Here is a 26,800-nt window from a genome sequence, read left to right as displayed (position 1 = left end):
GAGTAGCTAAGTGAAAACTGATCAAGTAAACCAGACTGAGTCATTGGATTGTGTACTGTGCTCTGCAAGAACATGGTCAAAATGTTTTGTCATAAATGCCAGACCATTTCGTATTTTTAATAAGAAAATTTCTTGGAAATTTTTACCGTATCTGCTTTCTCCTTCGACCCTTCCCTCCTCCATGGACTCTCCGCCACCTCAATCTTATTCTCCTGTATGTTTAAGGATTTAGCTGTAATACTGACCCATCAATATAGCTCCTAATTTACACAGGTAATATTTTTGCATGAAATAGTGTGAGATTCAACTTTTAGGCTGTTTGCTAAGTTATCCTACTGCTAACAAGCAGCCAAACTGTTGTTGTTTGTGTGGGGATTCGTGTTTTTTTTTCCTGAAAGAATATGAGAAATTAACTTTGCTTATTTATAAGCTGCCATGAAATTTGTCAGAATCCATTGCAGCTTCCACTAAAACTACAACCATGCCAGTGACCAGCTATTACTATAGCTATACTTGAACAATTGTGAAATTAACTCCAGCACTTATTTTCTTCAGATTCAGTTATAAAATTGCATGACTCTTGTCAAGAAGATGGTTTGCCATTTCAGTTCTCACATGCCATAACTACTTTGTGAACAGCTGCTCCAGAAGGATCTTAGTCCTTTTGTTCCTGCCTGAACTAAAGTGAAGACGTACATTAAATCAGGAAGGAAATAACAGTAAGTAAGTGTGACACCAGTGTCTGCTGTCCTCTAACTGAAGCCTAGCAGAATTAATTCTGCACGTACATCTATGTTTAAAGATTTAAAATTTAAGTGAGACTCCCTAATATGGCAAGAATTCTACACAGTCATCTTATTAGCCATGTTGTAAATGCTTTTAACACATTTACTATCATTCTACTTGCTTGCTCACCTTTTTAATTAAAAGCTCAAAAGCCTGGCTTAAAAATGCACTAGGCCATAAAGGAAAACAATGAAAACAATGACTTTTGACCAGCTCTCAAGGGGAAAGTCCTTGACCCTGGGGGAATGGGAAGGGGTGGGGGTGTGCATGTTTTTTTTTTTTTTTTTTTTTTTTTTTTTTTTTGTGCATACCTGTTTAATACTGAGTGTGATTATTTCTATGGAAGAACACTTACATGGTAAGGGGGAAAAGAAAAAAGCTAACAGAGGCAGAAGAATGCTGAGTATTAGAACCTTTTATTTTTCCCAATACTTTTGTATTATTCTATTGTATAAGAATGCTCTTTATAAGAGCAGAAAAGTTATAAATCTGTTCTGTTTAGAGTATGTGTGTGTTCAGTCTGTAAACTCACATGCTATTGCAATCCTTTTTTCTATAACTAGTTCAGTGCATCTCTGCTGTCTGCAGCTTCACAGTGGCACCACCTTGTGGTATAATTTTTTGAAACAGATTTTTAAAAACTCTCCCATCTAATATATTTATTAGATTATATTCCAGGACCTTGCATCTGAATACTACCAGCAGTTCTCTTCCCAAATCTGTTTAACCATAATAAATAAATAAACCTCCTCCTCTTAATTTGTAGGAAGAAAAAGAAGAGCAAGAATTGCAGTCTTGCCTCTCAAACCTATGGTTTGCCTCTTAACAAATAGCCTAGATAGCTGATCTGCCACACAGATTCAATTAAAAAAAAAGAAAGGGGGGGGGGAAACAGTAACAGAAACATGACAGGGTGAAATGCCAGAAAAGCATACAATTCATTATAATCTCTAATATAACTTAAGGAAGATTGGAAAATGAAGAACTCGTTTTGTTGTTGTTGCTTTTTAAGATTTTTTTTTTTTTTTTTTAAGTTCAGAATTTCCAATGTTTTGTCAAGGTTAAAGATCTCACAATACAGTTTAGGCCCACTACAACGTACAGGAACAGATGGCAGAGTATCCTCCCTTGAATGATATCCAAATGGACTCTGGATTAATACTCTGATGCCATGTATTTTTATCAGTATCAACGTATTCTAGGGCAAAGTGTTAATATGGAACGTGAAGATCAGGAATACCTAACTATTGTAATCATGTGCCCATTTAACTTTTATCACACATTAGTTGATGCTAGCTTAGATGCTGAGAGTTTAGCCTAGAGGAAAATCCTTGTACTATAGGAAATCTTTAGCAAACATATTGAAAAATATAGCTATTTATTAGATATATTAAATAGAAGCATTACCTGCCCATGTGAATATATTCACATCTGATTCAGTTTTTACTGTTCTAACACACACACACACTACTCACAAAACTGAAAAATAGTTACAGTCTTAGAAATTTTGTGAGATTAATGCAAGAAGGTCTTCTAGTGCGGTGTTCTTGCAGTAAAGCTTTAGTTGAGAACCTTTTTTCAAAATCACAGCGTGGTGTAACTGGAGATAACTTGTTCCAAAGCTGTGAAGCTGTCCAGGAAGTCCTCCTCTTCAATCCCAAATTTAGTGTACTGGTGAATATAGGCTCTGTGTGTTGAAGTCACATAAGATATGAAGAACATTAGAACATAGAAATGAAGAATCTGACACATTAAATCAGACTTTATGGGTTGGTTAGAGTAACAACATCAAATAAAGATCAGTTTCCACTCCATAACCACACTGGTTAGTTTCTACTGTTATCTCTTGAACTCATTTTGTAATTCATAGTGACTGATATGCCATGACTTATTTCAAATACAGTGTTTTTAACTTTAAGCAATGCACACGGAGACAAAATTGCAGCTAACAGATTTGAGCTAACTGGGCAACGAGAGGAGCTGTGATTATTAAATGAGAGAGGTAATTTATGGATTTGAGATGTAATGTCTAACTCTGTGTGGGCAAGACACCTTGCTTCTTATCAGTGGTGTTTTTTGTAGCAAGTGGTAAAACTAGGAACAGAGCTAGTGGAATCTGCTTTCCTCCTTTTCACCACAAAATTTCTGTGCAAGAAACTTGTGTTTAGGAGGTATCTGCTGTGACACCCAGTTGCCTTGGCCTCATGATGATGGAAGTAAAGAGGCAATGATTTCCAAGTCTCTGGATTCTAATGAAAAATGAAACTAAAGAAATGAGTCTTATAAAATACAGAAACCTTTAAATGGTTTTGAACTGACCCAGAATTTGTTTCCTGAATTGTGCAACACATCTATATACAACTTAGAAATTGTATAATCAATAGAAGAGTTTGTGTGTGTTATTTTTGGAACAGTCATTCTGAAATACAAAAGTCTAACTTTTAGGAGAGATATTACTGAGGAAAGTGTCAAATTTACAGAACTAGAATATATAGCCTTACTTATGCATAGAACATGGGTGCTCTTCTGTGTTCTTCACGCATAAAGACATTTCCTCTAAAGTGCAGGAAAAGTCTTCATGCTTATTCACCATTACTTTACCTTGCTGAAAGAAAAAGTAATTTTCACAATGATTTTACTCCCAGTGAAGACATTGGCAACTACAAATGAAGTATCAGCTTTTTTTTTTTTTTTTTTTTTTTTTTTTCTTACTTGGAAGCAAACATATTCCAAGCTTTTCCTACAAGGTCGTCAAGACGTTTCAGCAGGAACTGGCTATTGCTGACCAAAGCAGCGGACTTCTCATACTTGTTAAATGCTCGTGGTGTTTTCCACAGGTTAAAAGCATCCTGGGGGTTCAGCCATGACGTATATAGTGCTGGATCTTGGAAACTTCCTGTAGCAGAAACAAAACAGCCCTTCTGTTTTGTACACTTGTTACACTTCTGAAACAAGTGTAAAGTTACAAAAGCCACTGCATCTTGAACTCAGTAGTCCTATGTGGCTTAATTAGTGCAGGTGCCCAACTACTGTGTTTGGCAGATCAGTTCAAGCCTTAAAAAAAAATCTGAAAAATGGTAAGCCTGTTTAAAAGGTAATTGTTTTAAACAGATTCATTAGATTATCTAGCAGAGTACTCTTGTGTTGGTACTTCATATGCAAGCTATGTTTGTCACTCCAGAAGCAACTAAATATATTTTCAGACAATATAGCCAAGAATCCTGTCCCATATACAGACTTCAATCTCTTCCTCCTTCCCTGAAGTGCTTCAGGAAACACAGAAATCTTACTTGTAAGTACAACTGCCCCAACATTACAAGGTGTTTGCAGAGGAAATAGTGACCTTACTAGTCAAACATGTGGTCTTGGGTTTTTTTCCCACTTTCATTAGAAATTGTTGCAAAGAAAAGAATTGGATGTGAAACAGTAATTACTGAGGTGTTGCATTATTCCTTCTCACCTACGTCTACATTGTGCATATCCTTTCCTCGCAGGATAACCAGATTGGCAATGGAAGTATTGAAATGCAGTGACTTGCTTGTGGAATGTTTGGAGGGAATGGAGGAGCCTGGACATGGTGGTCTTACTTGCCAATCAATACCTAAGAAGAGGTTTTGGCAACAAAGAAGAGATAACAAGAAATTAATATTTCATGAAATACAGATTCAGACTAGCCGAAGAGTCAGATGTTAACTAATACTGTGCCCCAAACTAAGATCATACTAGGGTCTGTAGTTTCTGCATGTTAATTAAGCAGCAATTACACAATTCTGGGTGAGAAATAGAGCTAATCCATCAGTGTTTACGAAGTATTGCATGTTAGTCACTCATCTTAGCAGAGAAAATTTATACTGTTTCTGTAGTTAGCAATTTGCTATCCCATTCTTTGCATAACTGGAAACTATACTGAATTCTCTGTGTAAATGATACGGGAAGGCTAAGAATATGACTTCTATTAGTAGATGGTGTAACAAACATAAGCATAGCAGAACTAGCAATCCAAAGAATGTTCCAATTGAATCATGTAAATTAAGTCAAAAAACTGTTGGTTTGTTTTGCATATTTTCAATAGTTATAATTAACTGAGATGTCTGGGAGCAAAAACAGGAGCAGACTGGGAGCTGCTGTGGCAGCTGAGTGAATAGCTAAAGGAGCAGCTGACTATGCAGAGGCAAATTCCTGCTGTCTGAGGGTAGCAGCTCCTTTCTGAACTGAATAAGCTAGTTATTGAGTGCCATAAAACAGTAAGCTTTATTTCAGCTGTAGAAAATTAAATAGTGATGGATATTGAAGATGAGCGAATGCTTTTTACCTTCCTCCATTGTAGCATTAGCAATAAGCATCTGTCTTAAATGTTTGATGAGCCCAGGCCAACTGAATGTGCTGTATGCTAGGGAGTTTTCAGGCATCTGAGGTATGTTACGAAGACCCAACATCTTGAATTCAGGATGTGGAACTAAGGTCTCCATTAAGTCTCCTGCAAAAAGAAGCCAACAACTGCTCAAGTTTGCCAAAAATACTGCATAGGTTAGTTAACACGTGAGAGAGAATGAGTGAGATGAGAATGAGGAATTTTACACAGACCTAGTAATTAAGGTAAGAAGCAATGCAGGATACATACTATTCCATAACTTTGATAGATATGGACACATGCATTAGACAAAATAATGCAAAGTCATCCTACATTCTACTGAGTTTTACATAAGCATATTAATAGCTTTTATTTTACAATTTAGGCTTGTCTTGCTCAAAATCTGAAGGCCTTATGCGCCGCTAAAGACTGACAGGCATAAACAAAAGGGTTTTTTTTATAAGCACATCCCTTTGCAATATAATTTTTCCTTAAAGATACAGATTGGTGCCTTGTTGCCACCAATTTGTATGCTACCCTACCTTCTGTCTAAGCTAAACACAACCCTTTCATTTGGTTTAAGTTTATATTAACTTCCAACCTAACACAAAACTCACTGCAAAAATGACTGCCCTGTGTAAGTTTCCTCTGAAATATAAATCATTACAAGGGTGATAGTAGTCACTCAAAAAAAGGGGAAACAGAGGGATTTCTGGTAATGAAAGAAACTGGAAGTAGGGGTTTATACTCTTGACTGTGCTACAAAATTGGGGCTGAACTTCTAAGTCCTTTAGTCTTTTGCTTCTGTTATCCTATATTAAAAATTGGGTAGTATCTAAGAGAACTTAAAGGCACAAAATAAGGTTGTTATAGAGCTGTGTGAGAATGCATTAGGAGTTATAACATAGTTAAATACCTAATGCGCTTCTGCTATAGTGTGAGGCACCTTCTGCTGTGTAAATGGGCTGGAAAACACTTCCTAGCTGATGTGCAATGACTTGATTTACGTCTTTGAAGGAGATCTGTTTAATATTCATGAGTTGAGCACAAATCTTGTGAATGACATCATTTTCATGAACAAGAAGCGCATCTGATGAGTGGTACAGATGTGACAGGGTCAGAATGGAGTTGTAGTTTTGAACAATGACCTGGAAGCAGAAAACCATACACACAACTGAGATTCAAACAACTTCATCTCATTCTAGTTTATATTCCTGTGGCTACTATAATTTCCATAGTTTCAGTTTAGAAGGTGATTCATTTTCTTTGCCAAAGTTAGGTTAGGAGCTAGCATAGCTTTCTCATAGACAAAGAGCAAGACTTGTGAAAATCATGCAGTCAGTCTCAGTTCATCCAAGCATGCTAGAATAAAGTCTCTCTTGGAGCCAATTACAATACTGAGATACTATCATAGCTACATAACATTTCATACAATCTAACATTCTAATTAGCTAGTAGAGCTTCCGAAGATACTCTATTAAGACTAATGTAAGAACTAAGGTATAAACTTTTTTATTGCTATTAGCTTCAGATTTTAGTGACATTTTGATGATAATTTTAAAATATTCTTTTCTTGTGTGAAACCATCTATATCAACTATTAGGCAAACAATTCATTAGCTGTATTGCCTTCTGTCATATTGAACTTACAAAAAGTAAAAATTTTCTCTTTTCTAGCCTCCTTCAGTTGCTGACATTTTATGTTTTACTTCTAGTAAACAGTCTGTTTATTTACATTGCTATTCTTTTACAATTATGATTTAAATGTTGCTGAGTATCTCAGGGACATACGACATTCACCTCACCAGTTCCATATGGCCAGATAACATGGTTTAGTATAAATGAGGCTGGAAAAGCATCCTTTAAACACTGGGTCACAAATGCTCCCAGGCCAGATCCTGTACCACCAGCCATGCTCATTGTTACGAAAAATCCACTGAGTCGATCACATTTCTCTGCTTCTTTCTGTACCAGATTCATGATTATATCTTTGTGTTTAGGTCCATGAACAGAGTAACTGTCGAGTAAGAGAGAAGGCAGCAAGACATGGCAGATTATATTAAAATAAAAGCAATAACATCAACCTACTCATAAAGCGCACTTTTTTAGTTATATAACGTACTGCTGTGTCATCAGTTCTACCTCTTGGAAACAATCTTCAGCTGTGTAGCAAAATAACAGCTGTTTATAAAATGTGCTTATGGTTGCTTTGTGTTTTTAAATATATTTATCACTGTTCTAAAATAGTCTTCACTGTAAATGCCAATTTCACATTGCAAAAAGCAGTCTGTTAAAAAATTTGCTATTCTATGTACTGCTAATCTATTGTAAAAATAAAAAGTTAATGTTACACATTCTGTACTCGCACACCTGCAGCAATACCATTCCTACAGTTTCTAGGCTGCTCATCAGCCTCCACAGCTATGTGAAGAGAGTTTGAAATGATTGTTCATACCCATTTGCCCAGTTGTTCCCAGACCCTTGTTTCTGACAGAAGTGCGACCGATCACTATACTTCCAGTAGCCAGACCTGGCAGCTATTGATAAGGTCTGGCTGATTACTTTGGGTTCCATGTCAACAAGCACAGCCCGGGCAACAGGTACTGGGGAGGAAGAAAAATAAAACTAAGAATAATTTGCATATCTTAGAATTTGTTTACATAAGACGGTCTGACTTGTACTAAGGCCCAAACTGTATTCCTCCAACCCATATAAACTGAACTATTAACTTCAATTCGACAGTTGATGTACATAAAGGTGTGGAAAGTAGAGCCTGGCAACGTTCTAAGTTTCTGGAAAACCATCTATTGTTCCAAAGAGGAGCGATCTGAACTCTAGAGACCTTCCATGAAAGAAAACATTCATTTCATAACACTGAACTGGGATTTGATATGACCATGCTCCATGTTCTGATCTACATAAAATGGAAAGCAGAGATGTTGGAAGGAAAGATTTTTTTACGCATATGTAGCTCAGCTTCCAGCTCTGTTATTGGAATGCTTGTTCTGTGACCTCAAGTGCTTTACTGCACTGTGGTTTTGTCTTTGGAAGAGACCTCCTGAGGAGATGGTTGTGACAATTCTTTAAGAATGACAGTAAAGCTCATTCTTCAACAGAAGTAATAGCGTGTATTATTTTTGTACACTTATCTATACTATGCTGGAAAAAAAACTCTCTATGGGAAACTAAAGTCCTTATATGCTGTACCTCCAGATTTTTCCTCACTGAAAAAGCGTTCCTTGCAAGCATCACGGTAGGATTCATTCTCCTTCTTGGAGCACAATCCATGCGTGCCATGGACGTCACTGCAGATAGCATTAAACACCTCATGCCCGATTTGATTGCCACACTGACCAAGCTGGACTGTGACTATTGACATTCTTACTCACTTTGTATTTAACCCTGGAAAGGAAAAGTACATCTTTTAGTTACTGTGGGAAGAGAGAGAGAGAAAAAAAAAAGTTCTTTCAGGTAGATTCCTGATCAGTTTTGCATCTTTTGCCAACTCTAGTGAGAAGAAAAAGCCAATGCTACCACAACTGTCTGTTCCTGGGGAAATTATGTCTGTCAGCACTTTATCCTGAATGCCCCCCCCCAAAAAAATACTGGTGACTGTTTAAAGTCTGTTTACTGTTGTTATATATCTTAACAGAACTGAAATCAACCGCACAGCAAGGTCAAGTCTGTGTTCTCAGTTCTGCTTAGTAAAGCGGAGTTAAAAAAAAAAAAAGCTAATTAGAAATCCAGTTAAGCCCTCAGATGATAATAAACATACTAAGAAAGTACTAGATGCCTTTAGAAATGTGATGCCTGTTTGCAAAGCCAGCTGATTTCCAGTTGCCTACTGCTATGGGCCAGATGCCAAAATCAGCTGAAGTGACAAAAGAATCCCCTAGAGCATTCACCTTTCTCCAACCATAGAGAGGCAATTTTTTGACATGATACTGGTATGCTTGACCCTTTTTCCACTCAGTTTTTAATAGTAACCCTGGTTTCTCACTCTTCTATTTTTATTCTTTTCATTTTCCACAATGACAAAGTCAATTATTTGAACTCACATCATTATTCTGGGCTTCTACTTTACATTACTGTCCCAGCTGTGCCACAGCACGTCTGTAACAGTGTTCCTAGGATAACTGCCGGTGGCCGTAATTCGATCCTGCTGCACTTAGCAGGCAGGTACGTGCTATTTTTTTTTTCCTTCCTGTGCTGGATTTCAGCGATTCTGCTCGTCCACACCAGGCCGCGCGTCAGGCTCGCTCCTCACTGCACGAAATAAATACAGCTGAGCAGGATTCTCACAAATCGCCCTGGCGCAGGCCCGCAGCGGCTGGGGACTCGCGGCGACGCGTGGCCCGAGGGCGGCCGCCGCCCGCGCCCTCACGCCACAGGCCCGGCCCGCCATGTTGCCGCAGCTGCCCACCTCGCTCGGCCCCCTCTCCCTTTCCAAAGTCGCTTCACCCTGACGGCCCCCGCCCGCTCGCACCTCCCCGCGGGCACAGCCGCCCTCCCCGGGGTGCTGCTCCCCGCCAGGGCAGCGCCCCGGCCGCCCCTGGCCCCGGCTGCTCCCCCTCAGAGCTGACCTCGGCGCCCCGCGCGGAGGCGCTCACGCCCTCACGGCGCATGCGCGCGCCCCTTCCTCCCCGAGCCCTCCGCTTCGGCCCGAGACGCGCCTTCCAACGACCCGCTTCGCGCATGCTCAGAGGCAGCTTCGGGCAGCTCGAGGCAAGGGTCAGGCTCGCGGGCTTCACGGAGCATAGTACGCATGCTCGCAGCGGGAGGCTTCGCTGTGTCTTCTGCGCATGCTCCGTGCCGGGAGCAAGGGCGAAGGGGCGCGAACTGAGCATGCTCCGCTGCGGCGCCGAGCCGCGCAGCCCGGCGGGGTGCCCGCTGCGCATGCTCAGTGCGGCCCCCCACCAACGCCGGGCGAGGCGGTGCGCCTGCGCGGTGCCCGGAGTCGGGGCGGGGGCGCAGGCGCGCTGAGGCCTGGCAGCCGGCGATGGCGGCCGTGGCGGAGTTGGGGGGTGCGGGCCCATGAGGCGGCCCAGGCCCCGCGGACTCAGCACAGCGAGGAAGGGGCGGCGGCGCCGCTGCTCGCACCGGCGCTATGGCGGGCGTCTTCGACATCGACCTGGACCAGCCCGAGGACGCGGCTTCGGACGAGGAGCTGGAGGAGGGGGTGAGAGGGGGGAGCCCGCGCCGCGGCGGGGCGGGAGCAGGAGGCCGCGGCGGGGCGCGGCGCCGGGGCAGGCCCGAGCGCGGGGGGCGCGGCGGCCGCCCGAAGGCCGCTGGCGGGGGGCGGGCGGGAGCGCGGCGAGGCGGAGCGCGGCGAGGCGGAGCGCGGCGCCGGCCGCCGCCGTGGCCCGCGCAGGTGAGGCGGCCGCGGCGCGCCCCGCACCGGCTGCGCCGCCGGCGGGAGGCCCCGCGCCGCGGCCGGGGGCGGCAGTCGCCCCCCGCCGCCGCCAGGCACCGGGCTGCAGACAGCTGCCGGCCGGGGCTCCTCGCCGGTGGGGGCCGCGCCAGGCTCACAGGAGCTTTATTTCCCCCTGAAAGTTTTGCTTTGGGATTTTGTAGCAAAACGGTGTCGCAGTGAGGGTCTCTTCTTTCTTTTTTCTTTTTTTTTTTCTTTTTTTTATCGTCGCTTGTTTTAACGGCAGTGCAGGAATGCTAATCGTTCTGGGTCTGTATAAAGCCATTGCTCTAGCGCCAAAATTAAACGCAGAGCTTTCAGTGAGGGACTGCGTGAGACACTTGTGTGGAGTAGCTTGTGTCTCCATCTGCACAGTTCCTCTTGCAACTTGTAGTTTGTTGTTTTAATGTTTCATATAGATTCTGTTAAGGCTTTGGGGGAATTCTATTACGAGGTCTCTGTTTATATTTTTCTAGTGCTACTGTGGCTTTTTATTTGTTGTTTGCACTATTATTACAGTGAATAAAACAACCTTTATGTCTTTGTTTGTAGTAAATCAAAGAATAGCTACAAACTGAAGGGTTGCTAACCAGAATACTGTTTCATTTCTTGATTTTGTTGAACAAGATGAGAAATCCTCGCAAATAGTGGAATGGTATCTGAAGTGAATTTGGCTTCAGTCAATACTGAAATTCAGTGAATATTGAAAGGTGTTGTTCATGAGGATAAGAATACCATACATGAGCTTTGCCAGAACCAATGGGTAACTTCCAGAAGGAAGATGTAATGGGTATTTATTTTCCATCCTTGATGAGTTTTTTGGATTTGTTTTTTGTCATCTAATAGTAGGGTCAAGGGCAGTTTTAGGGGATTTTATTGTGAAACAGATGCCAGTAAGCTTGACTTCTCTTAATAAATGTTATCAAGAGGACATGAGCTAGCAGCTTTCTGACCTGGAAACTGACTTGAACTTTTGGACTCTTTAACTGCTTGTGGTACTAATAGGTGGAATGAGAAATTAAATTCCCCTCCAGCTCACCCACGAAAATAAACCAGTCTCTGTAAGCTTTAGTGTTTACTTGGTTTGGAACCTATTGAAAATTCCTAATTTTCTTTGGCTAGTATTTTTGTTTATATAATACCCTAAAATGTACTCCTTAGCTTGGTCTGCTTTTTGCACATCTCTGTATGTTTTTTTTTCTATTTCTCTTGAATTGCACAAGTCATTCATTATATCTGTATCCAGTCCTTAGAGTCCAGACTGTTTCTCACAAACTTGCAGTCTCTATTTTATGTACATATTTTTAGAAGTAAAATTGTAGTGTATTAGGAAGCTTACCCACTAAATTCTATTTGTATTCATTGCAGCTGTCTGCTGGGTTTGCTCTACTTTTGCCATGTAGAGCCATAATTAAAGAGGGAGCTATAATCTTGCATTTCATAAGGGATCAAGTCAAAAATTCTTTTAAAAAAATACCTCTTCAAAATTGAACTACATTCTTTAATGGTGTCTAGTCCTTACATTGAAGTGCTTGAGATTCCTTTATTATTATTTGTGTGCATTGATCTATCTGAATGATTATTGATCAGTAGACATATTTATCATCAGAGTAAAGTTTAGTTATTTTGCTCCTGTTGGAATTAGATAATCATCAATATAAAATAATAAAGCCTTCTCAGTCAATTATTTCTACTTTGTGTGAATCCTGATTCATCTGTTTACATAATATTGAATATAGTTCTAGTTTGCACAATACTGGAAAGGAATTTAAAATTCCTATGTGAAAGAAACTGTAAAAATATTGTAGTCTCTTAGCATTTTTCAAGATCACTGGAGGGAAGGGGGTAAAATTGTTACCTCTAATATTAAAGTAATTGAGTAAGAATGCAGTCAGGCAAAACAGTTGTTCCCTGTGTCATTCAGATATATGGAAATGTTGCAACTCTTCTGCAAAAATTTGTAGATTTCTTACCTTCCTGTGATAATTTATTACTCCAAGACTTAGGCTAGTTTAACAATAACAAAACCTAAAAAATTGTAAAACACATCACTACATTTATTTTTAACACTGCTTTTAATTAATCTTCCTTCTACCCCTCCCCTCCCCAGGGACAATTAAGTGAGAGCATGGACCATGGAGGACTTGGCCAATATGATCTGTAAGTTGCTGCTAGAAAATGTTCTCTACCATTCATGCCAACTACATATAATCTCTAATTATATCGACGTTTGTTAAGTTACATAGAAAATTTTGTTATTCTTGTTCAATTTTGATTTGTTTCTAGTTGTTACACTATTTCTTCACGTTAAAATTCATGAACTGTATCTTGAAATAAAATAATAAAAAAAATATGGCAAAACTTGCTGTTGTCTTTTAATCCTTGTTTCTCCTAACGTATCTGTTGTAGTTGACTAATATTTGCAATATGAATGTAATGCACCGTCTGCAGATCACTATGTTCTGTCCGTTTTATAAAGGCTCCAGCTGCAAATTTGTGTGGCAGTCTGAAGCAGATGAGAAGTAATTCAGAAGTTATGATAGAAGCTCATGGGATGGCTACCTTTATTTCATTTAAAGTTTTCTAGACTGTTTCAGTGTACCATGTTGTGAGAAGAAAGTATTGATGCAGTTTAAACAGTTCAGTAATGTTTATTTTAGCAGGATCAATCTGTTACCATCACTTTGTATTTTGCAGAACTGTAGCATAATTTAGAAGCATCATTAAATTATAGTTTAGTCTTTACGGCACGCTCAGAGTGTGAGACAGCTTTATGTTGCAGCTTTTTCTGCAAAATGCTTGCATTACAAAAGCCTTACCGTAACTAGGACTGCTGAATGTGATTTAAATTTAAACAAACATGATAACCTTGCTTTTACCTGAGCTCTTGCAGAGATCGCCTAAGCTAGTTTGAGGCTTTGGTCCTTGAAATTTATTTCTGTTTTAATACAGAGATTTATTATGCATTAAAAATGGAGGAATCTGAAGGAAATCTTAATAGTCTAAATCGCAATAATTTACAAATGATCTTTTCTGTGCAAGTTGTCACTTACTGCTTTGCACACACCTAATGAAAATTTTTGATGCTAGGAATTCACCAAATCTCCAAAGCAGTCGTTCAATTATGCCAGATGTACTGTGTGCTTTTCGGACAGTAATTTGCTTGCTTGCTTTCTCTTGATCACTTCTGAGCATCAGGTAGTCTTATATTCTTGTCTCAATTTTATTCAGTGGCATGGAACATTGTGAAAAATTTGAGATTTCAGAAACTAGTGTAAACAGAGGTCCAGAAAAGATTCGACCAGAGTGCTTTGAGTTACTACGCGTGCTTGGCAAAGGTGGCTATGGAAAGGTAAGGAATTTTTTTCTACTAAGGTAAATCTGTTACGCTGAAGGTGGCGAGAGTGCTGCCTTTGGCAAGATCTCATCTTCCCATCCTGCGTTTAGAAAAATTTCTGCCAGGAGGTAACCACCAGGCTATGAAGGTGGTGCTTTGAGAGAGATGTTGGCTGTGTGGTGGGTGGTTCAGAGCAAGATCCCTGGCAGAGCCTCACCACCAGGTGGCAGTAGGACTGCTACTGTAAAATACCCCAAATTCTGTTTTGGAAAATTAACTGTTCCCCTCCAGGCAGCTTTGCATTTGTAGGTGATGTCTTTGCTTTTAACTTCCGATGACAAACGCAGTTCATAATATATGATTGCTTTTGTATTGGTGTTGCATAGGTATTTCAAGTACGAAAAGTAACTGGAGCAAATACGGGAAAAATTTTTGCCATGAAAGTTCTTAAAAAGGTAACATAAGTACTCACGTTTCACTGCTATCTGAATCCAAAAAAATCCCAATCCCCTTCAGCTGCTGTATCTATCTTATTATATAGTATACCTAAAATCAGAATCATATCTGGGATATTTACAGTTGTTTTCATATCCAGGGACAATTATAATTGATCTTTTACTAAACTATCTCTGTAGTTCTTAACAATTAATCTTGCTACATACCTCTGAAGGTACATTCCAACCTAAATTATTGTATGATTCTGTGAAATAAATAAAGAATTAATCTTTGGTAAGAAACCAGTGAGCATGTTTTTTATATTTCATGATGAGGTTTTTTGTTTGTTTTTTGGTTTTTCCTTTTTACTGTGGTGCTGACTCATATGTAGTGTTGTGATTGAGTAAACTTGGAATGGAAGTAAATTTAAAAGTCTGGTTTTTTTCAAGCATGTTCTTGTGGTCACATATCTCTGCCTTTTTGTAGGCAATGATTGTAAGGAACGCAAAAGATACAGCTCATACAAAAGCAGAGCGGAATATACTGGAGGAAGTGAAACATCCCTTCATCGTAGACTTAATTTACGCCTTTCAGACTGGTGGAAAACTCTACCTCATCCTTGAGTATCTCAGTGGTCAGTATGTTAAATTTTTACCTGCTTCTTGGTATCTTACATAGTCAAGAATTTGGATTTCTTAATCTACTTAAGATGCCAGGCAACTTTGGGGATATTCTTTTAAAATGTAAAATAGGTTGGCATTAAAAATATATAGAATAATTTAAAATTTCTGGTTCAGTGAAGTTGTATTAATCATTAAAAATGTTTTTCATGACAGTACAGGAAAAGAAGGTTTTTAATCCCTCTTATTCTATTAGGTATAAGTCCTGTATGTTAGCACTTGGAAAGATGCTATGCAGTCTGACTGCTTACCTGAAGTTGTAGTCCTTGCAAGTTCTTTGTGAAACAAGAAACCGTTATCTTTCTTTCACGGATAGGAAAACTGAAACAAATTGAAGCAATTTGGTCAAGCTATAAAAAAGGGAAAACAGATACAAAACCACTTACATTTGCCAATATGCTCTTTTGATTTTCTTTGGCATCTCTTTAGGTAGATATTCTGTTATTCTCATGTTTCCTAATTCTTTGTGAAATGACTTGCTGTAGAGTGGAACTGAATACTAGGTGCTTATAGCTTTTCTGGAAAACAGATTTTTGAATGACTAAAAATGAGCACTTTTAATAGAGCATATTTTGCCTTTTTTCTCATGACAGGAGGAGAACTATTTATGCAGTTAGAGAGAGAAGGGATATTTATGGAAGACACAGCTTGGTACGTGAAACAAACTGTATTTTGGTAAATTAATATAGTTTTTTTGAATGCTTAAACTGTTTGTTTGACTTGGGAGACTAATTCTTCATTCATGTGAGTCTCATGAAAAGAGCAGTTAACTGGGTTTTGTGAAGACGTATGCACTCTGTACTTACCAGTTTGTGCAGACATAACTGCAGGCTTGAAGAGTGTTTTGTTGCTGGTTGAAGTGCGAAGCTGTATTTCATATGGTTTATACATGTGCTTATGATGAAGGATGTTTTTCAGATACTGGTGAAAAGACTGTGAAAGATCTGGGTTGTCTGTGTTTTGTGGGTAGGGAATTTGTTTTGTTTGTTTTAACACACACACAATTTTCCCGGGCAATTACAGAATTTTTAGAATCACTGTATTGGCTGTATGTATTCTTCTCATGATCAGTGTGTGAAGTAATAAAGATGCTTTTTATAGGGCATGAGAAATAGTGATATTTTATGTAAAACTACATAAAGTATAGGCTCCTTGATTATCCTTCACACAGCTGAATACAGTTGTATCTTTTCACAGCATGTGTTAATAGTTTCTTAGAAATAATGTGTGTATGAGATTGTAATCCTTTTCTGCAGGTAGCACTCTGAGTGCTGCCAGTTACCTTTTTAGCTTCATTTTTTTCCTTCAACTTTGCCATCTCTTGTGAGAGAGGTTGGAGGAGCTTTTTTTAATACAGCATGTTTTAACCACTGACTAGTAAATTAAGTTTCATGATAGGGTATCTACTGAATAGATAAACCTAATGGCGTAATTTTGTAGTTCATCTTGGAGTCTGTATGCCTTTTGGCATACCAGGCTCAAAGGCGTCATTGTTTCTCTACTTTATTCTCTCGTACAGATTTAATGATACTTTCAAGGAATCATTGTTATGTACGTAATAATCTTAGTGCATAAGGTGCTTTGCATGGTAGAATGTGTCTGATTGTGTGGCGTACTTTTTCTTTCAGCTTTTACTTGGCAGAAATCTCAATGGCCCTGGGACACTTGCATCAAAAAGGAATCATCTATCGTGATCTGAAGCCAGAAAATATCATGCTTAATCATCAAGGTAGAAATATAACAACAGTTTTATGTTTCCAGTCATGTGAAAATCCTTTTTCAGAGGTCACAACAGATCACTTATATATGAATTTCCTTAGAGCAATGACATGTCCCTTATCGCTCTTGGTATAACTGAATAACTGCCAAGGCTAATTGCTTGTCCTTAAAGAGTGCTGCTTCAGATTTAATATAAGGAATCTAGTAAGTTCCAAGTTCCATGTGTATAGTGCAAGCACTTTTTGAATGGTTGACTTAGTAATGTGACACTTCTGAAATTTGTTAAAGCATTATTTTGTTGGGTCATTATGAAGTACTTAAACATCTATATCTTCACTGTCAAATGTGTGGTGTGTTAGAAATGGAGATAAATTAAGACATTAGTTAGGGAAAAGGCGAAATATGTAGGGTGCCAAGTCACCTATAGCTGAAGTGACTTATCTAGTTGTTGACACTTTACCTGACAGTAGTAACTCGCAAGCATGCTGCTGCATTGATTACATCGCACTATCTACTCTGGCAGTCTGTACCATCTAGTAGTTTTGTGTTGTCTTAAACAACTTTTTTTTACTTTAGTGTATCTCTTTGTACTGAAAAATTTCAAGGTACTTTTCCAATATTTTGGAAGTTGTTCTCCAGATTTTGACTCAAGCAGTAAGATTCAGTAACCTGCTTCCTCATCTGAACAGTGTTCTACATTCTTTGATTAAAGAACAGACATTTAGACATACAGACATCCATCTGTATGGAGCAGATTTTGGTAGTTTCAGCTTCCTTGTTTCTCTTTGCCAAGTGGCAACACTTTCTTATACAGAGATAATGCAGCTGTTTCAAGTGCAATCACCTGATTCTGTTTTATGACTGTATTGCTGCATCAGTACATTGAAGATGTCTAGAAGTAGTTCAGATTTGTTGCAGATCCATGTTAAAAATTCATATTTTTTTTAATGTTGCTTGTATAAATGTCAGAATTTTGGCACATTCTAGATTTTATTTGTTTAATTTCAGGTCATGTAAAATTGACTGACTTCGGATTATGTAAAGAATCTATTCATGATGGAACAGTCACGCACACATTCTGTGGAACAATTGAATACATGTGAGCTGCATGATGAAACAGAAAAGTATTAATCTGGTCTGGGGGTAATGGCTGAATTTTACCTTTTTTTAACTGGTGATTCATATGTTCAGTCATTTATAGAAATCTTAAACGATAAATGAGGCTTGCTTTGAAAAGTAGCAGTCAGAGATAGTATTAATCTTGTTAAAAATACTTTTGTATTTTTAATTTTTCCTATTACAGGGCCCCTGAAATCTTGATGAGGAGCGGGCATAATCGTGCTGTGGACTGGTGGAGTTTGGGGGCATTAATGTATGACATGCTGACTGGAGCAGTAGGTGCACAGTTATAATTGCATGTATTTCTCTTCCTAGCTTTTAAAGTTATCTGCATTCTAATTCAGATGCATGTGTAAATAAGTATGTGCCTGTACAGATGCAAGTAAGAAGTATAACTAAAACATGGCTATACTTACTTGGTGAGAGCCATGAACTGCTCCTGTGACCTGAACAATTATTTGGAAGTCCCATTATTTTTTTTTCCGCTTATAAATTACTGAAATGATTCTGTATACACAAATAAGAAAGCTGAACGAGTCCTATTTTTCCTCCCATTACAATGGTGCTTTCTAGCCTCCTTTCACTGGGGAGAACAGAAAGAAAACAATTGACAAGATTCTCAAGTGTAAACTCAACTTGCCTCCCTACCTCACACAAGAAGCCAGAGATCTGCTTAAAAAGGTAGATTTTAATGACTGTCAGTACTACATCTGTATGTAGAAAATAGAAGCATAATGAGATTACTGTGGCTTTTCAGTCCATGATTTTTTTTTTTTTTTTTTTTTTTTTTTTTTTTTGCTATTTATCAAGTTGGTCTTGGTTTTGTATGGTAAAGAAAGTGATTTTCTGTGAAAATACAGTGGTTTTCTAATTAATGCAGAGTTTCTGATTCTTCTGTATTCATTCTGCATACTATTCATTCAAATTATGATTCGTGTCAGTAATCAACTATTCATAATGGCATAACTATTTCAATAATTTTCTTTCCTTGTTATATCATGTTACATCTCATTAAGCTGCTAAAAAGAAATGCTGCCTCACGTCTAGGAGCTGGTCCTGGAGATGCTGGAGAAGTTCAGGTAACTCTTGCTTAACTTTTCTTCATAACCTCCTTGGAAAAACTCCATTCTTCTCCTTAGCTGAGAGGGTACATCAACAGACATTGTATCTGTCTTGACAAGTAATGAGCAAAAAGGCAGCCATACTTGACAATTAGTCAAAATGTGAATCCTTCAACATTGAAGAAAGAGTGGCTGTCTTACCTATCTGATGATTTGAGAAATGAAAAATAACTTCTTTAACTTTGTATTCCAGTTGTCCTTTCTTGCTAGCCCCACAATGCTGAATTGTGGGTTGGCCATATATTAGAGTGATACTATGCTAGTGGTCTGATGAAAAACCTGTTAGTCCTTGTATTTAGTGCAGCTTTTTCAAGGGAAAAATCAGTTAGTTTGCATTCAGTGTTGCCTAGTTCTCATTGTTTCCAGCAGAATGTTCTTTGGGATGACTTTAACAGGCTACTATACAGCTCCTTTTACTCCACTGTTGTGATAATTTGTCATTGATTCAGTATTCTTACGTTATTTTTAGATATCTGGCAAAATACTTATTTTTTGAACTATAAACATATATCAGCTGGCTTTTTCTAATGCTTTTTGAGGAAAACATGATAGGTTCATGTGTTTTGTAAGAGGGATGGCATCAATTTTTAGCTACTATTCTGCTACGGCTACAGAATATATTACACTTGACCCATATGGTCAAAAAACACCATAGTGAGGGCCTGAAAAGAATGTGCTTATTATTTTTTCACTCTTGCTTTAACTTGCTTTTCTTGTTAACATTTAACAAAAATATTTGCATTTTATTTCTAGAAGATCGTTGTTAACTCAGATTTCTGTGAGTTGTATCCAGAAGGCTGATTGTGACCCTGTGCTATTGCTAACTCTTTTAGGCTCACCCGTTCTTCAGACACATTAACTGGGATGAGCTATTGGCACGGAAGGTGGAACCTCCTTTTAAACCCTTATTGGTATGTACTCAGAATGCTGAGAGATGTCCCTTGCGTGCCCTTTAGGAAAGGTCTCAAACAATGTAGTATCTTAGAAACTTTCCCTCTGACAAACTGTGATGTGCCATTGCTTTCTGGTACTTTAGCTAGTTAGATGCATCAACTTAGCTTACTGGTTTTCAGATTCACTGTCAAATCAAAGACAGAAACTACTTGATGCAGGGTGTGTTTTCTTTCTTTCTTTCTTTCTTTCTTTTTCTTTCTTTCTTTCTTTCTTTCTTTCTTTCTTTCTTTCTTTCTTTCTTTTTCTTTCTTTCTTTTTCTTTCTTTCTTTCTTTCTTTCTTTCTTTCTTTCTTTCTTTCTGAGAACTGATACTAGTATCAACAGTTTTATTTTTGAGAAATAAAAATACCTCCCTTTGTAAAGACTCTACACAGTATGAAACATTGGCTGTCATGATCATGCTGTTCTTGTCTTACTCCTCTGTAGTTGTTGTACACATTAGTCACTGGAATAGAATGTTGGGTTTTTTTAATTTATTTATGTGAGAATGGTAGCAAACTCAGCTAAGAGCTATTTTATCCTTCCGTTCATCCTTTTGGAGGGAGGAAGTTCTATGTTAGTTTTAATTCCTCCTACTGCTAAAACATAGAATAGACAGACTTGGAAGTGCAGTTATTTCTGTATTTCTACTACTAAATACAGCACACAGAGTCATATTAATTGAAACTAAAATGATAAAAGGTTGCTAAGTGAAAGAAAATTAAGTCACCTAATTCAGCATCCTGGATATTTGTGTATTAATATTCAAAATGCATCTAGTGTGTTACAGGCAATAACTTAAGTTTACCTCAAACTAGTGATATGGTGGATATGCCTGTTTTATTCTATCTTATATTTTGACAGTGTGGGGTATTTGTCTTTTATCTTTTTTTCTTTTTTCTGGGTACAGTTAGCTACAACTGCAGTGGGTATTGCTATCCAGATAGTTTCTGATTTCTACTAAAAAATCTCACTTTAAACTGACTTATGTACCATTAATATTGAGCATACTACAGCCTGGGGGTTCCTACCCTTTTTCTTCCTCCTTTTTTTGACTAACATTCAGAATGACATAAAAGGCTTTCCAAACCAACTATCTGAAGATAGTTTCCCCCCCACCCCCGTTTTTAGCAAATTTTATAAAAGCTACTCATACAAACCAGCTGATTCTTAAAAAAGTTATTGCATGGTTGCATGAAGGCCTCCACAAATGAAGGTATATTGCCTTTTCGGTTACACTTAAGATGAGAGACAGGATCTTGGAATGATGTCTGTTGTTCTTTAAGTTAATTAAACAATATTCTTAGTAAATTATTCCAGTGTTACTGTCTGTCCCTAACAGTATAAATACTTCTGCATCTGCAAAAATGAGATGAGATTGTCTGGAGAGAGAAGCTTCAGAAACCAACAGATGCAAGTGTTCTATACTGGTTATGACCAGGTTTAAACTTGCAGTGAAGCGAGCAATGTATTTCTAAGTGTTTTTGTTTGTAATTTGAGATTTTTTTTTTAAGGCATCTTTTTAATTTATCTTCCTTTTTGATCCATAATTGTTGCCCCTCCCCCTTGCCTTTATTTCTCAGTGTCAGTGCCCATAGTGACCTCCCACTGGCAGCGACAGGATTCCGACACCACTCCAGGGTTTTACTACCGCAGAGCTCTGCCAAAAACCTATGGAATGAACTCCATCCAGAGGCTTCACTGATCACCGCTAAGCCATTTGGTTGATATCTGTAATATAAACCCTTAATCATTTTGTTTTTGCAAAGCAATCTGAAGAGGATGTGAGCCAGTTTGATTCAAAGTTTACACGTCAGACACCTGTTGATAGCCCAGATGACTCTACTCTCAGTGAAAGTGCCAACCAGGTCTTTCTGGTAAGTGAACCAAGGACAAGTGTCTAATGACTCTGGAGAAGTATGTAGTGTTATTTGGAAACAGTAGGGCATTTCAGGTAAATTAATTCTCTTGAGTCTTACCACCTGATACTTGAAACAAACCATCATACTTTTAAAAAGATACATTGCAGCAGGTTTGAAGTGTTTGGGGGCTTGGAATATATTTTGGTGGGTTACTGCTGAGGTTTTCTTTGTACAGGTAACTTGAACAACAAACTGTCCATTTCCCAAAATGTGAGCAGTCTAATTCAAAATGGCATTAAGAACCCTGGACATATGATTGCTTTTCATAGATGTGCAGAGAGGAAAATGTCCATTCTGTAGCTAAAAACTAATTTGAGCATTTCTGTGGGGATCTGTGTTCTGAGTAGAAATATCTGGGGGTGAAAAGATACTCAGGTGAGGAGTATCCTCTGTTTGCTTTAGGAAGTGAAAAGAAGTTCATGTGTCTATGCCTACTCTCCTTTTCATAAGTTTCATTCCCTGTTTAATGATGGGTGTAACTGCATAAGTGATCATAAATGTAAATCTTGCCTAAAAGTGACAGTGCATTTATTCCTGTTTTGCAGGGTTTTACATATGTGGCTCCATCTGTACTTGAAAGTGTAAAAGAGAAATTTTCTTTTGAACCAAAAATTCGATCACCTCGCAGATTCATAGGTAGCCCTAGGACACCAGTCAGGTATCCTTTTTATTTATTTTTTTGTTTTGGCAAGTTGTTGAGAAATATCTGCACTAAAAATAAGAAGTGTGGTCTTCTCAGTAATTCCATCACTTCCATTAGAAGTGCAGCATAATCCAGTTTTATAAACCATATTAATAGAGACAAATTTATGGTGGCTGGCAGCACAAGAAGTATTAATTTGCCAGCTATGCAACACTGGCACAGCCTCACAGTCTGGTGACTTTGGCATACCATTCCTCTAAAACTGTTCCAGAATATCCTAAGTGTTTTTGTGGTGCTAAAGAGTTGTGTTAGTAAAAAAATTCTGTCTGCACTGATCTAGAGATATATTATGCTAACTATTCAGATGAAAGAATTTAACTTTACAAGGAAACTTGGTAGAAGCTAGACTTGGAAATTGTGTCTCAAACTTCTGGAAGTGGAAGTAAGAAATAAATGTCTTACTATAGGCATTTGAGTTCAGCTTCTTGCAGAATGAAGAACATACCTTGGTGCTGTGTATATCTTTCTCTCTGATTTTTATTTTTCTTGTTTTAAAGCCCTGTAAAGTTCTCCCCTGGGGAATTCTGGGGAAGAGGTGCTTCTGCCAGTGCATCAAATACTCAGACACCTGTGGAATATCCAATGGAGACAAGTGGAATAGAACAAATGGATGTGACAGTCTGTGGAGAGGCCTCAGCACCACTTCCAATCCGACAACCAAACTCTGGGCCATATAAAAAACAAGCTTTTCCCATGATTTCCAAACGACCAGAGCACTTGCGCATGAATCTATGACAACACAATTTTTTTAAGCCTTTAAAGGTGGAAAACAAAGAATGGACGTAAGCCCTCTTGAAGTTGAAGTGTGAGGGCTTATATGGTTTACTTTTAAAAAGTGACAGTATCAAAGAGTCAGTCATTGCACAGAGCGACTTGGAAAGCAAAGAAAAATGGATTTTTTTTCTGTCAATCAATGGTGCATAAAAAAACTTTAGAAAATGGTATTGCAGAACTCTAGGCACATCATCTAATTGATTCGCAGTGACATCTTCTCACCTTATCGAGGATTTTTCAGCTTGATAGCTTAAAACTGACAGTATTAAGGGTCAGGATGTTGCTTCAGAATCACTGGTCTAGTTATGAATGTGTCACGGAGGGTTAGCCCTTTCACTAGGCAAAGTATGAAATGCCTAAACGCTTGCGTCGGAGGAATAATTAGCATGCAAGCTTGGTAAAGCTGTTTCCTACAATGGGGTGGAATCAAAGATGAAAGATAAACTTAATTGGTATTTCACATTCAAAACCTAATGAGTTTTTTTATACATATATAAATATATATTTTTCAAATAGATTTTTTGATTCAGCTCATTATGGAAGGTATCCCAAAATTAAAAATGCAAAATAATTGGTTGCTGTGAAGAAAATAAGGACTCTGGTTCTGATTCTTCTCCTGGTGAAACAAAAAAATCAGTAAGTGAATCACTGTTACAAATGTGGCAATGTGGGGTGGGAGAGAACTGTTTCACTTGCTTACCCGGCTGAAGTATCTGTTACTGCAAATACAAGTGGATCTAATCAAATGGCAATGCTGCTATGTTCTAGGCTTAACTGGAAGCCATGGGCTCACATACATGTCCTGCTTATTTCATCCTTGTTCTCAGCAGACATTTCACTGGGAAACATCACCTTTGTATATGCCAGTCATTTAGATGGAGACAGCTGAATATGTTCAGATTCTTACTCATATAAAAGGTCAGGAAAAAGTGCATCAGAACACAAGGTCAGTAGCTGTGGAGCAGATACTACCACAAGAAACATCTATAAGTTCTACACAGTACAAGCAAGTAAATCTTTTTGAAATCAATGGGTAAGAATTTGAGGGAATTTTTGGTAAATAAAATTTTGCTTATGGGAGTTCCCTGCCATTATACATTTCTAAATTAATCAAAATTTTTTTTTCCTATGCTGGGGAAATAAATTTGCTGATTGTATGAGGGGGAAAAAAGTGTTAAATGGCCTTTCAGTGAATGTCTTCCACAGTGGGTCAGAACTTTAGCAACTTAATTTAGGAAACATGTTAAGGACACTATTTATGTTTTTGAAATTGTCACGATCTGTACAAATGACTTACAGGTACAAAGAATAAAATAAAGGTAACGTTACCTTACTTAAATACTTCCTGCCTTAAAGAAAGCATTTCCATGAACATAGCTGGTGAAAGGGTTAATATCTGCAGAGCTTTACACTAGTTAGAGTGAGTGTATGGTGTGTGCGTGTGTGTGTATATGATCATGCAACTGCATACAAGTCCTGTCACTTTTTGCCTGCCACACGTTGCATTATCTTTAGTCAAACTGTGCAAAGTCTACTTCTAGTGTTTCACAACAGTAGGGATCTTTTACAGATTCTGCTTACTCTGTGTGTACCGAATCTTTTTGAGCCATAGGATCCAAGCCATAAAACTCTAAGGACGTTGAATCTAATCAGAGTGCTGTTTTCTAAAATTTGCTAGCCAGAAGGATTCAGTGATACCTTGTTGGTACTAACAAAGAAACAACAAAAAGATATATTTATGACTGAATAAGAAATCAATGTTTTTTCTTCCTGGTAAGCCTGTTAAAGACTTTCTTTTTTAGTTTTATAAGGAAGATCAAGTTACCATATAGTGACGTAGATTGTACTGGGAATGTGCCATTTTTTCATTTGGTAACAGCACCACCAGTGACATGTTGTGAAACTAAAATCATAATACTCACACCTGTATGTATTATGTATGTTTACAAGTAGGCAACACCTCAAGCAGTGTCTGCTCTGTGCTACTTGTTAACATAGGTTTCCTAACATGTTTACTGAGTATAGAGGAACTTTAAATTTTTTTATTTTGGGGGGGGGGAAGGGTGCGGGGAGCAGAACAATCTCTCTTGGTCCTAGTTACAGCTAACAGTTGCTCTTCGGTTTGCTGGATATAATTGTCCAGTAGAGTTGGTTTAGTATGGCTGGCAAGAATGGCAAGAGTTGTTTGTCTGAGTTCACTGCTTAATTATATATACAATTTATCATACTTAAAAGTAAACTTCATGTACAATTAATGTTTCATCCCATGGATTATAAGTTTAATTCCCTGCCATAACTGTGAAACTTTTGGAGTGTGACTCAGACAGCAAGCACACACTATGCAATATGGTTTATCCTGTATTTATTTGTAAAAATATCAGACATAGATCCTTTCTATATATATAATAGTGTCAAAGTTACTAGTCATGAACTAAGGGGAGTAGAGTTCTAGCTCCTGTCTGGCTATTTCAGATAAGTGCAGAATGCATTGAATATTGGAGAGCTTAACAAGTGCTTTCTTTTGTTCATTTAAAAATGTCTTAAATTTTTCATTAGAGTATAGAATCTTATTTTTTTTATTTTGTACAAGCTGCGCTTTTTTAATTATAATCACTGAAAAATTCACTATAATTTGATTTTATAGGATTTTTGTAGCATTACAAAAATACAGTAAAACTGAGGTTATTACCTGCTGTGGCTAACCATATAAAAGTATTAAACTTGAACAAAGTCATATTTTTTTTTACTAGATGTTAAATAGGGGAATATTTAGTTCTGCAGGTCATTATCACAGAAGGCTTATAGGTCAGCTGTGTTACCAGCAGTTTTCCTTTTTCCATTTGATGCAGAAAATATTCCAGTATAAGATACTCAATTTCATCATTTTTCTCTGTGGGAGTGATGCATACATTTGATGCCATTTGTGTACTAAATTGTAATTTTGGGAACGCTGGAATAATTCCTACCAAGACTGTCTTAATTGTGCCATCTGACATTTGAATGTCATCCTGGTATTAGCTCATAATAAAAGATAAAAATAAATGAGTCAATTGTTCTCTTGAATATCCCTTTTTTTTTTCTTGCTATCCAAAAGCTGAGCTGCTGGAGAACATGTAATATTTATGTCCACTCTAACTATATAGATGGATGTTTACTTGGAGTCTGTTCTTTAACTCCCAAATTGCTCTCAGTATTAATTGAAAAGTGCATCAAACATGGAGGGAGACTACAGTTGGTTTTTGGGGCAGCTGCTTGGGGGTTTTTTGAATTCTGTCTCTGCAGCAGTATGCTGAAAAGCAGGATAGTAGGCATTTCATTTTTCCAGTTTACAGAGACTAACCCTTACTCCTTATTACAGGAAGGGGTTGAGGAAGAGGAGAAGTTTTTAAGATCAAGACAAATTACTTAAATATTTTTCCTGCAGTTTCATGATGATTTACTGTATGCAGTACAGACTGTTCTCTTCTAGATTACCTTGACTTAATAGGTGTCTTCAAGAAACAAACTTGAG

The 26,800-nt window shown here is 38.1% G+C and overlaps 2 protein-coding genes across 9 annotated transcripts; one reads left to right on the top strand and one right to left on the bottom strand.

The window, feature by feature from the left end:
* Positions 1–1,183: 1,183 nt before the first annotated feature.
* On the bottom strand, positions 1,184–9,819 carry TUBD1 (tubulin delta 1). 5 transcript variants are annotated; one of them, XR_009960420.1, is made up of 11 exons: positions 9,720–9,819; positions 9,195–9,402; positions 8,344–8,538; positions 7,592–7,739; positions 6,937–7,153; positions 6,054–6,285; positions 5,099–5,263; positions 4,247–4,387; positions 3,499–3,682; positions 3,288–3,391; positions 2,390–2,473 (listed from the first exon to the last, which is right to left on the bottom strand). XR_009960420.1 is itself a non-coding variant. In XM_062592576.1 (10 exons), exons 3-10 carry the CDS (start codon positions 8,513–8,515, stop codon positions 2,371–2,373), a joined length of 1,362 nt encoding a protein of 453 aa, XP_062448560.1. In that variant the 5' UTR covers positions 8,516–8,538; positions 9,195–9,402; positions 9,720–9,819; the 3' UTR covers positions 1,184–2,370. The 5 variants fall into 5 exon arrangements, 4 of the variants coding, with proteins under 4 accessions (XP_062448560.1, XP_062448562.1, XP_062448561.1 ...); XM_062592576.1 differs by lacking the exon at positions 3,288–3,391 and having other exon boundaries at positions 1,184–2,473; XM_062592578.1 differs by lacking the exons at positions 3,288–3,391; positions 9,720–9,819 and adding an exon at positions 9,623–9,640 and having other exon boundaries at positions 1,184–2,473.
* Positions 9,820–10,113: 294 nt separating this feature from the next.
* Positions 10,114–26,334, top strand: RPS6KB1 (ribosomal protein S6 kinase B1). 4 transcript variants are annotated; one of them, XM_062592720.1, is made up of 15 exons: positions 10,114–10,315; positions 12,657–12,706; positions 13,778–13,898; positions 14,270–14,338; positions 14,805–14,952; positions 15,592–15,649; positions 16,627–16,727; positions 17,726–17,816; positions 18,021–18,111; positions 18,410–18,517; positions 18,853–18,915; positions 19,791–19,868; positions 21,660–21,767; positions 22,358–22,470; positions 23,013–26,334. In XM_062592720.1, the coding sequence occupies exons 1-15, from the start codon at positions 10,244–10,246 to the stop codon at positions 23,248–23,250; spliced, it is 1,509 nt and encodes a 502-aa protein (XP_062448704.1). In that variant the 5' UTR covers positions 10,114–10,243; the 3' UTR covers positions 23,251–26,334. The 4 variants fall into 4 exon arrangements, 3 of the variants coding, with proteins under 3 accessions (XP_062448704.1, XP_062448705.1, XP_062448706.1); XM_062592721.1 differs by lacking the exon at positions 18,410–18,517; XM_062592722.1 differs by lacking the exons at positions 21,660–21,767; positions 22,358–22,470; positions 23,013–26,334 and adding an exon at positions 21,474–21,650.
* Positions 26,335–26,800: the final 466 nt, after the last annotated feature.

This window comes from Rhea pennata, chromosome 20, assembly GCF_028389875.1.
Source record: "Rhea pennata isolate bPtePen1 chromosome 20, bPtePen1.pri, whole genome shotgun sequence".
Lineage (NCBI taxonomy): Eukaryota > Metazoa > Chordata > Aves > Rheiformes > Rheidae > Rhea > Rhea pennata.
This window is presented reverse-complemented; position numbering and strand designations above follow the sequence as displayed.

What these genes read in the sequence shown, in the direction of transcription:
- TUBD1 (XM_062592576.1), bottom strand. Translation starts at nt 8,515, where the DNA reads ATGTCAATAGTCACAGTCCAGCTTGGTCAGTGTGGCAATCAAATCGGG. An exon ending in GGCCATATGGAACTGGTGAG is followed by an intron (nt 6,286 to 6,936) that starts GTGAATGTCGTA and finishes TTCTGCTTCCAG; the next exon opens with GTCATTGTTCAAAACTACAA. An exon ending in CTATAGCAGAAGCGCATTAG is followed by an intron (nt 5,264 to 6,053) that starts GTATTTAACTAT and finishes TTCTTTTTGCAG; the next exon opens with GAGACTTAATGGAGACCTTA.
- RPS6KB1 (XM_062592720.1), top strand. Translation starts at nt 10,244, where the DNA reads ATGGCGGGCGTCTTCGACATCGACCTGGACCAGCCCGAGGACGCGGCT. An exon ending in CCATGAAAGTTCTTAAAAAG is followed by an intron (nt 14,339 to 14,804) that starts GTAACATAAGTA and finishes GCCTTTTTGTAG; the next exon opens with GCAATGATTGTAAGGAACGC. An exon ending in ATGACATGCTGACTGGAGCA is followed by an intron (nt 18,112 to 18,409) that starts GTAGGTGCACAG and finishes GGTGCTTTCTAG; the next exon opens with CCTCCTTTCACTGGGGAGAA.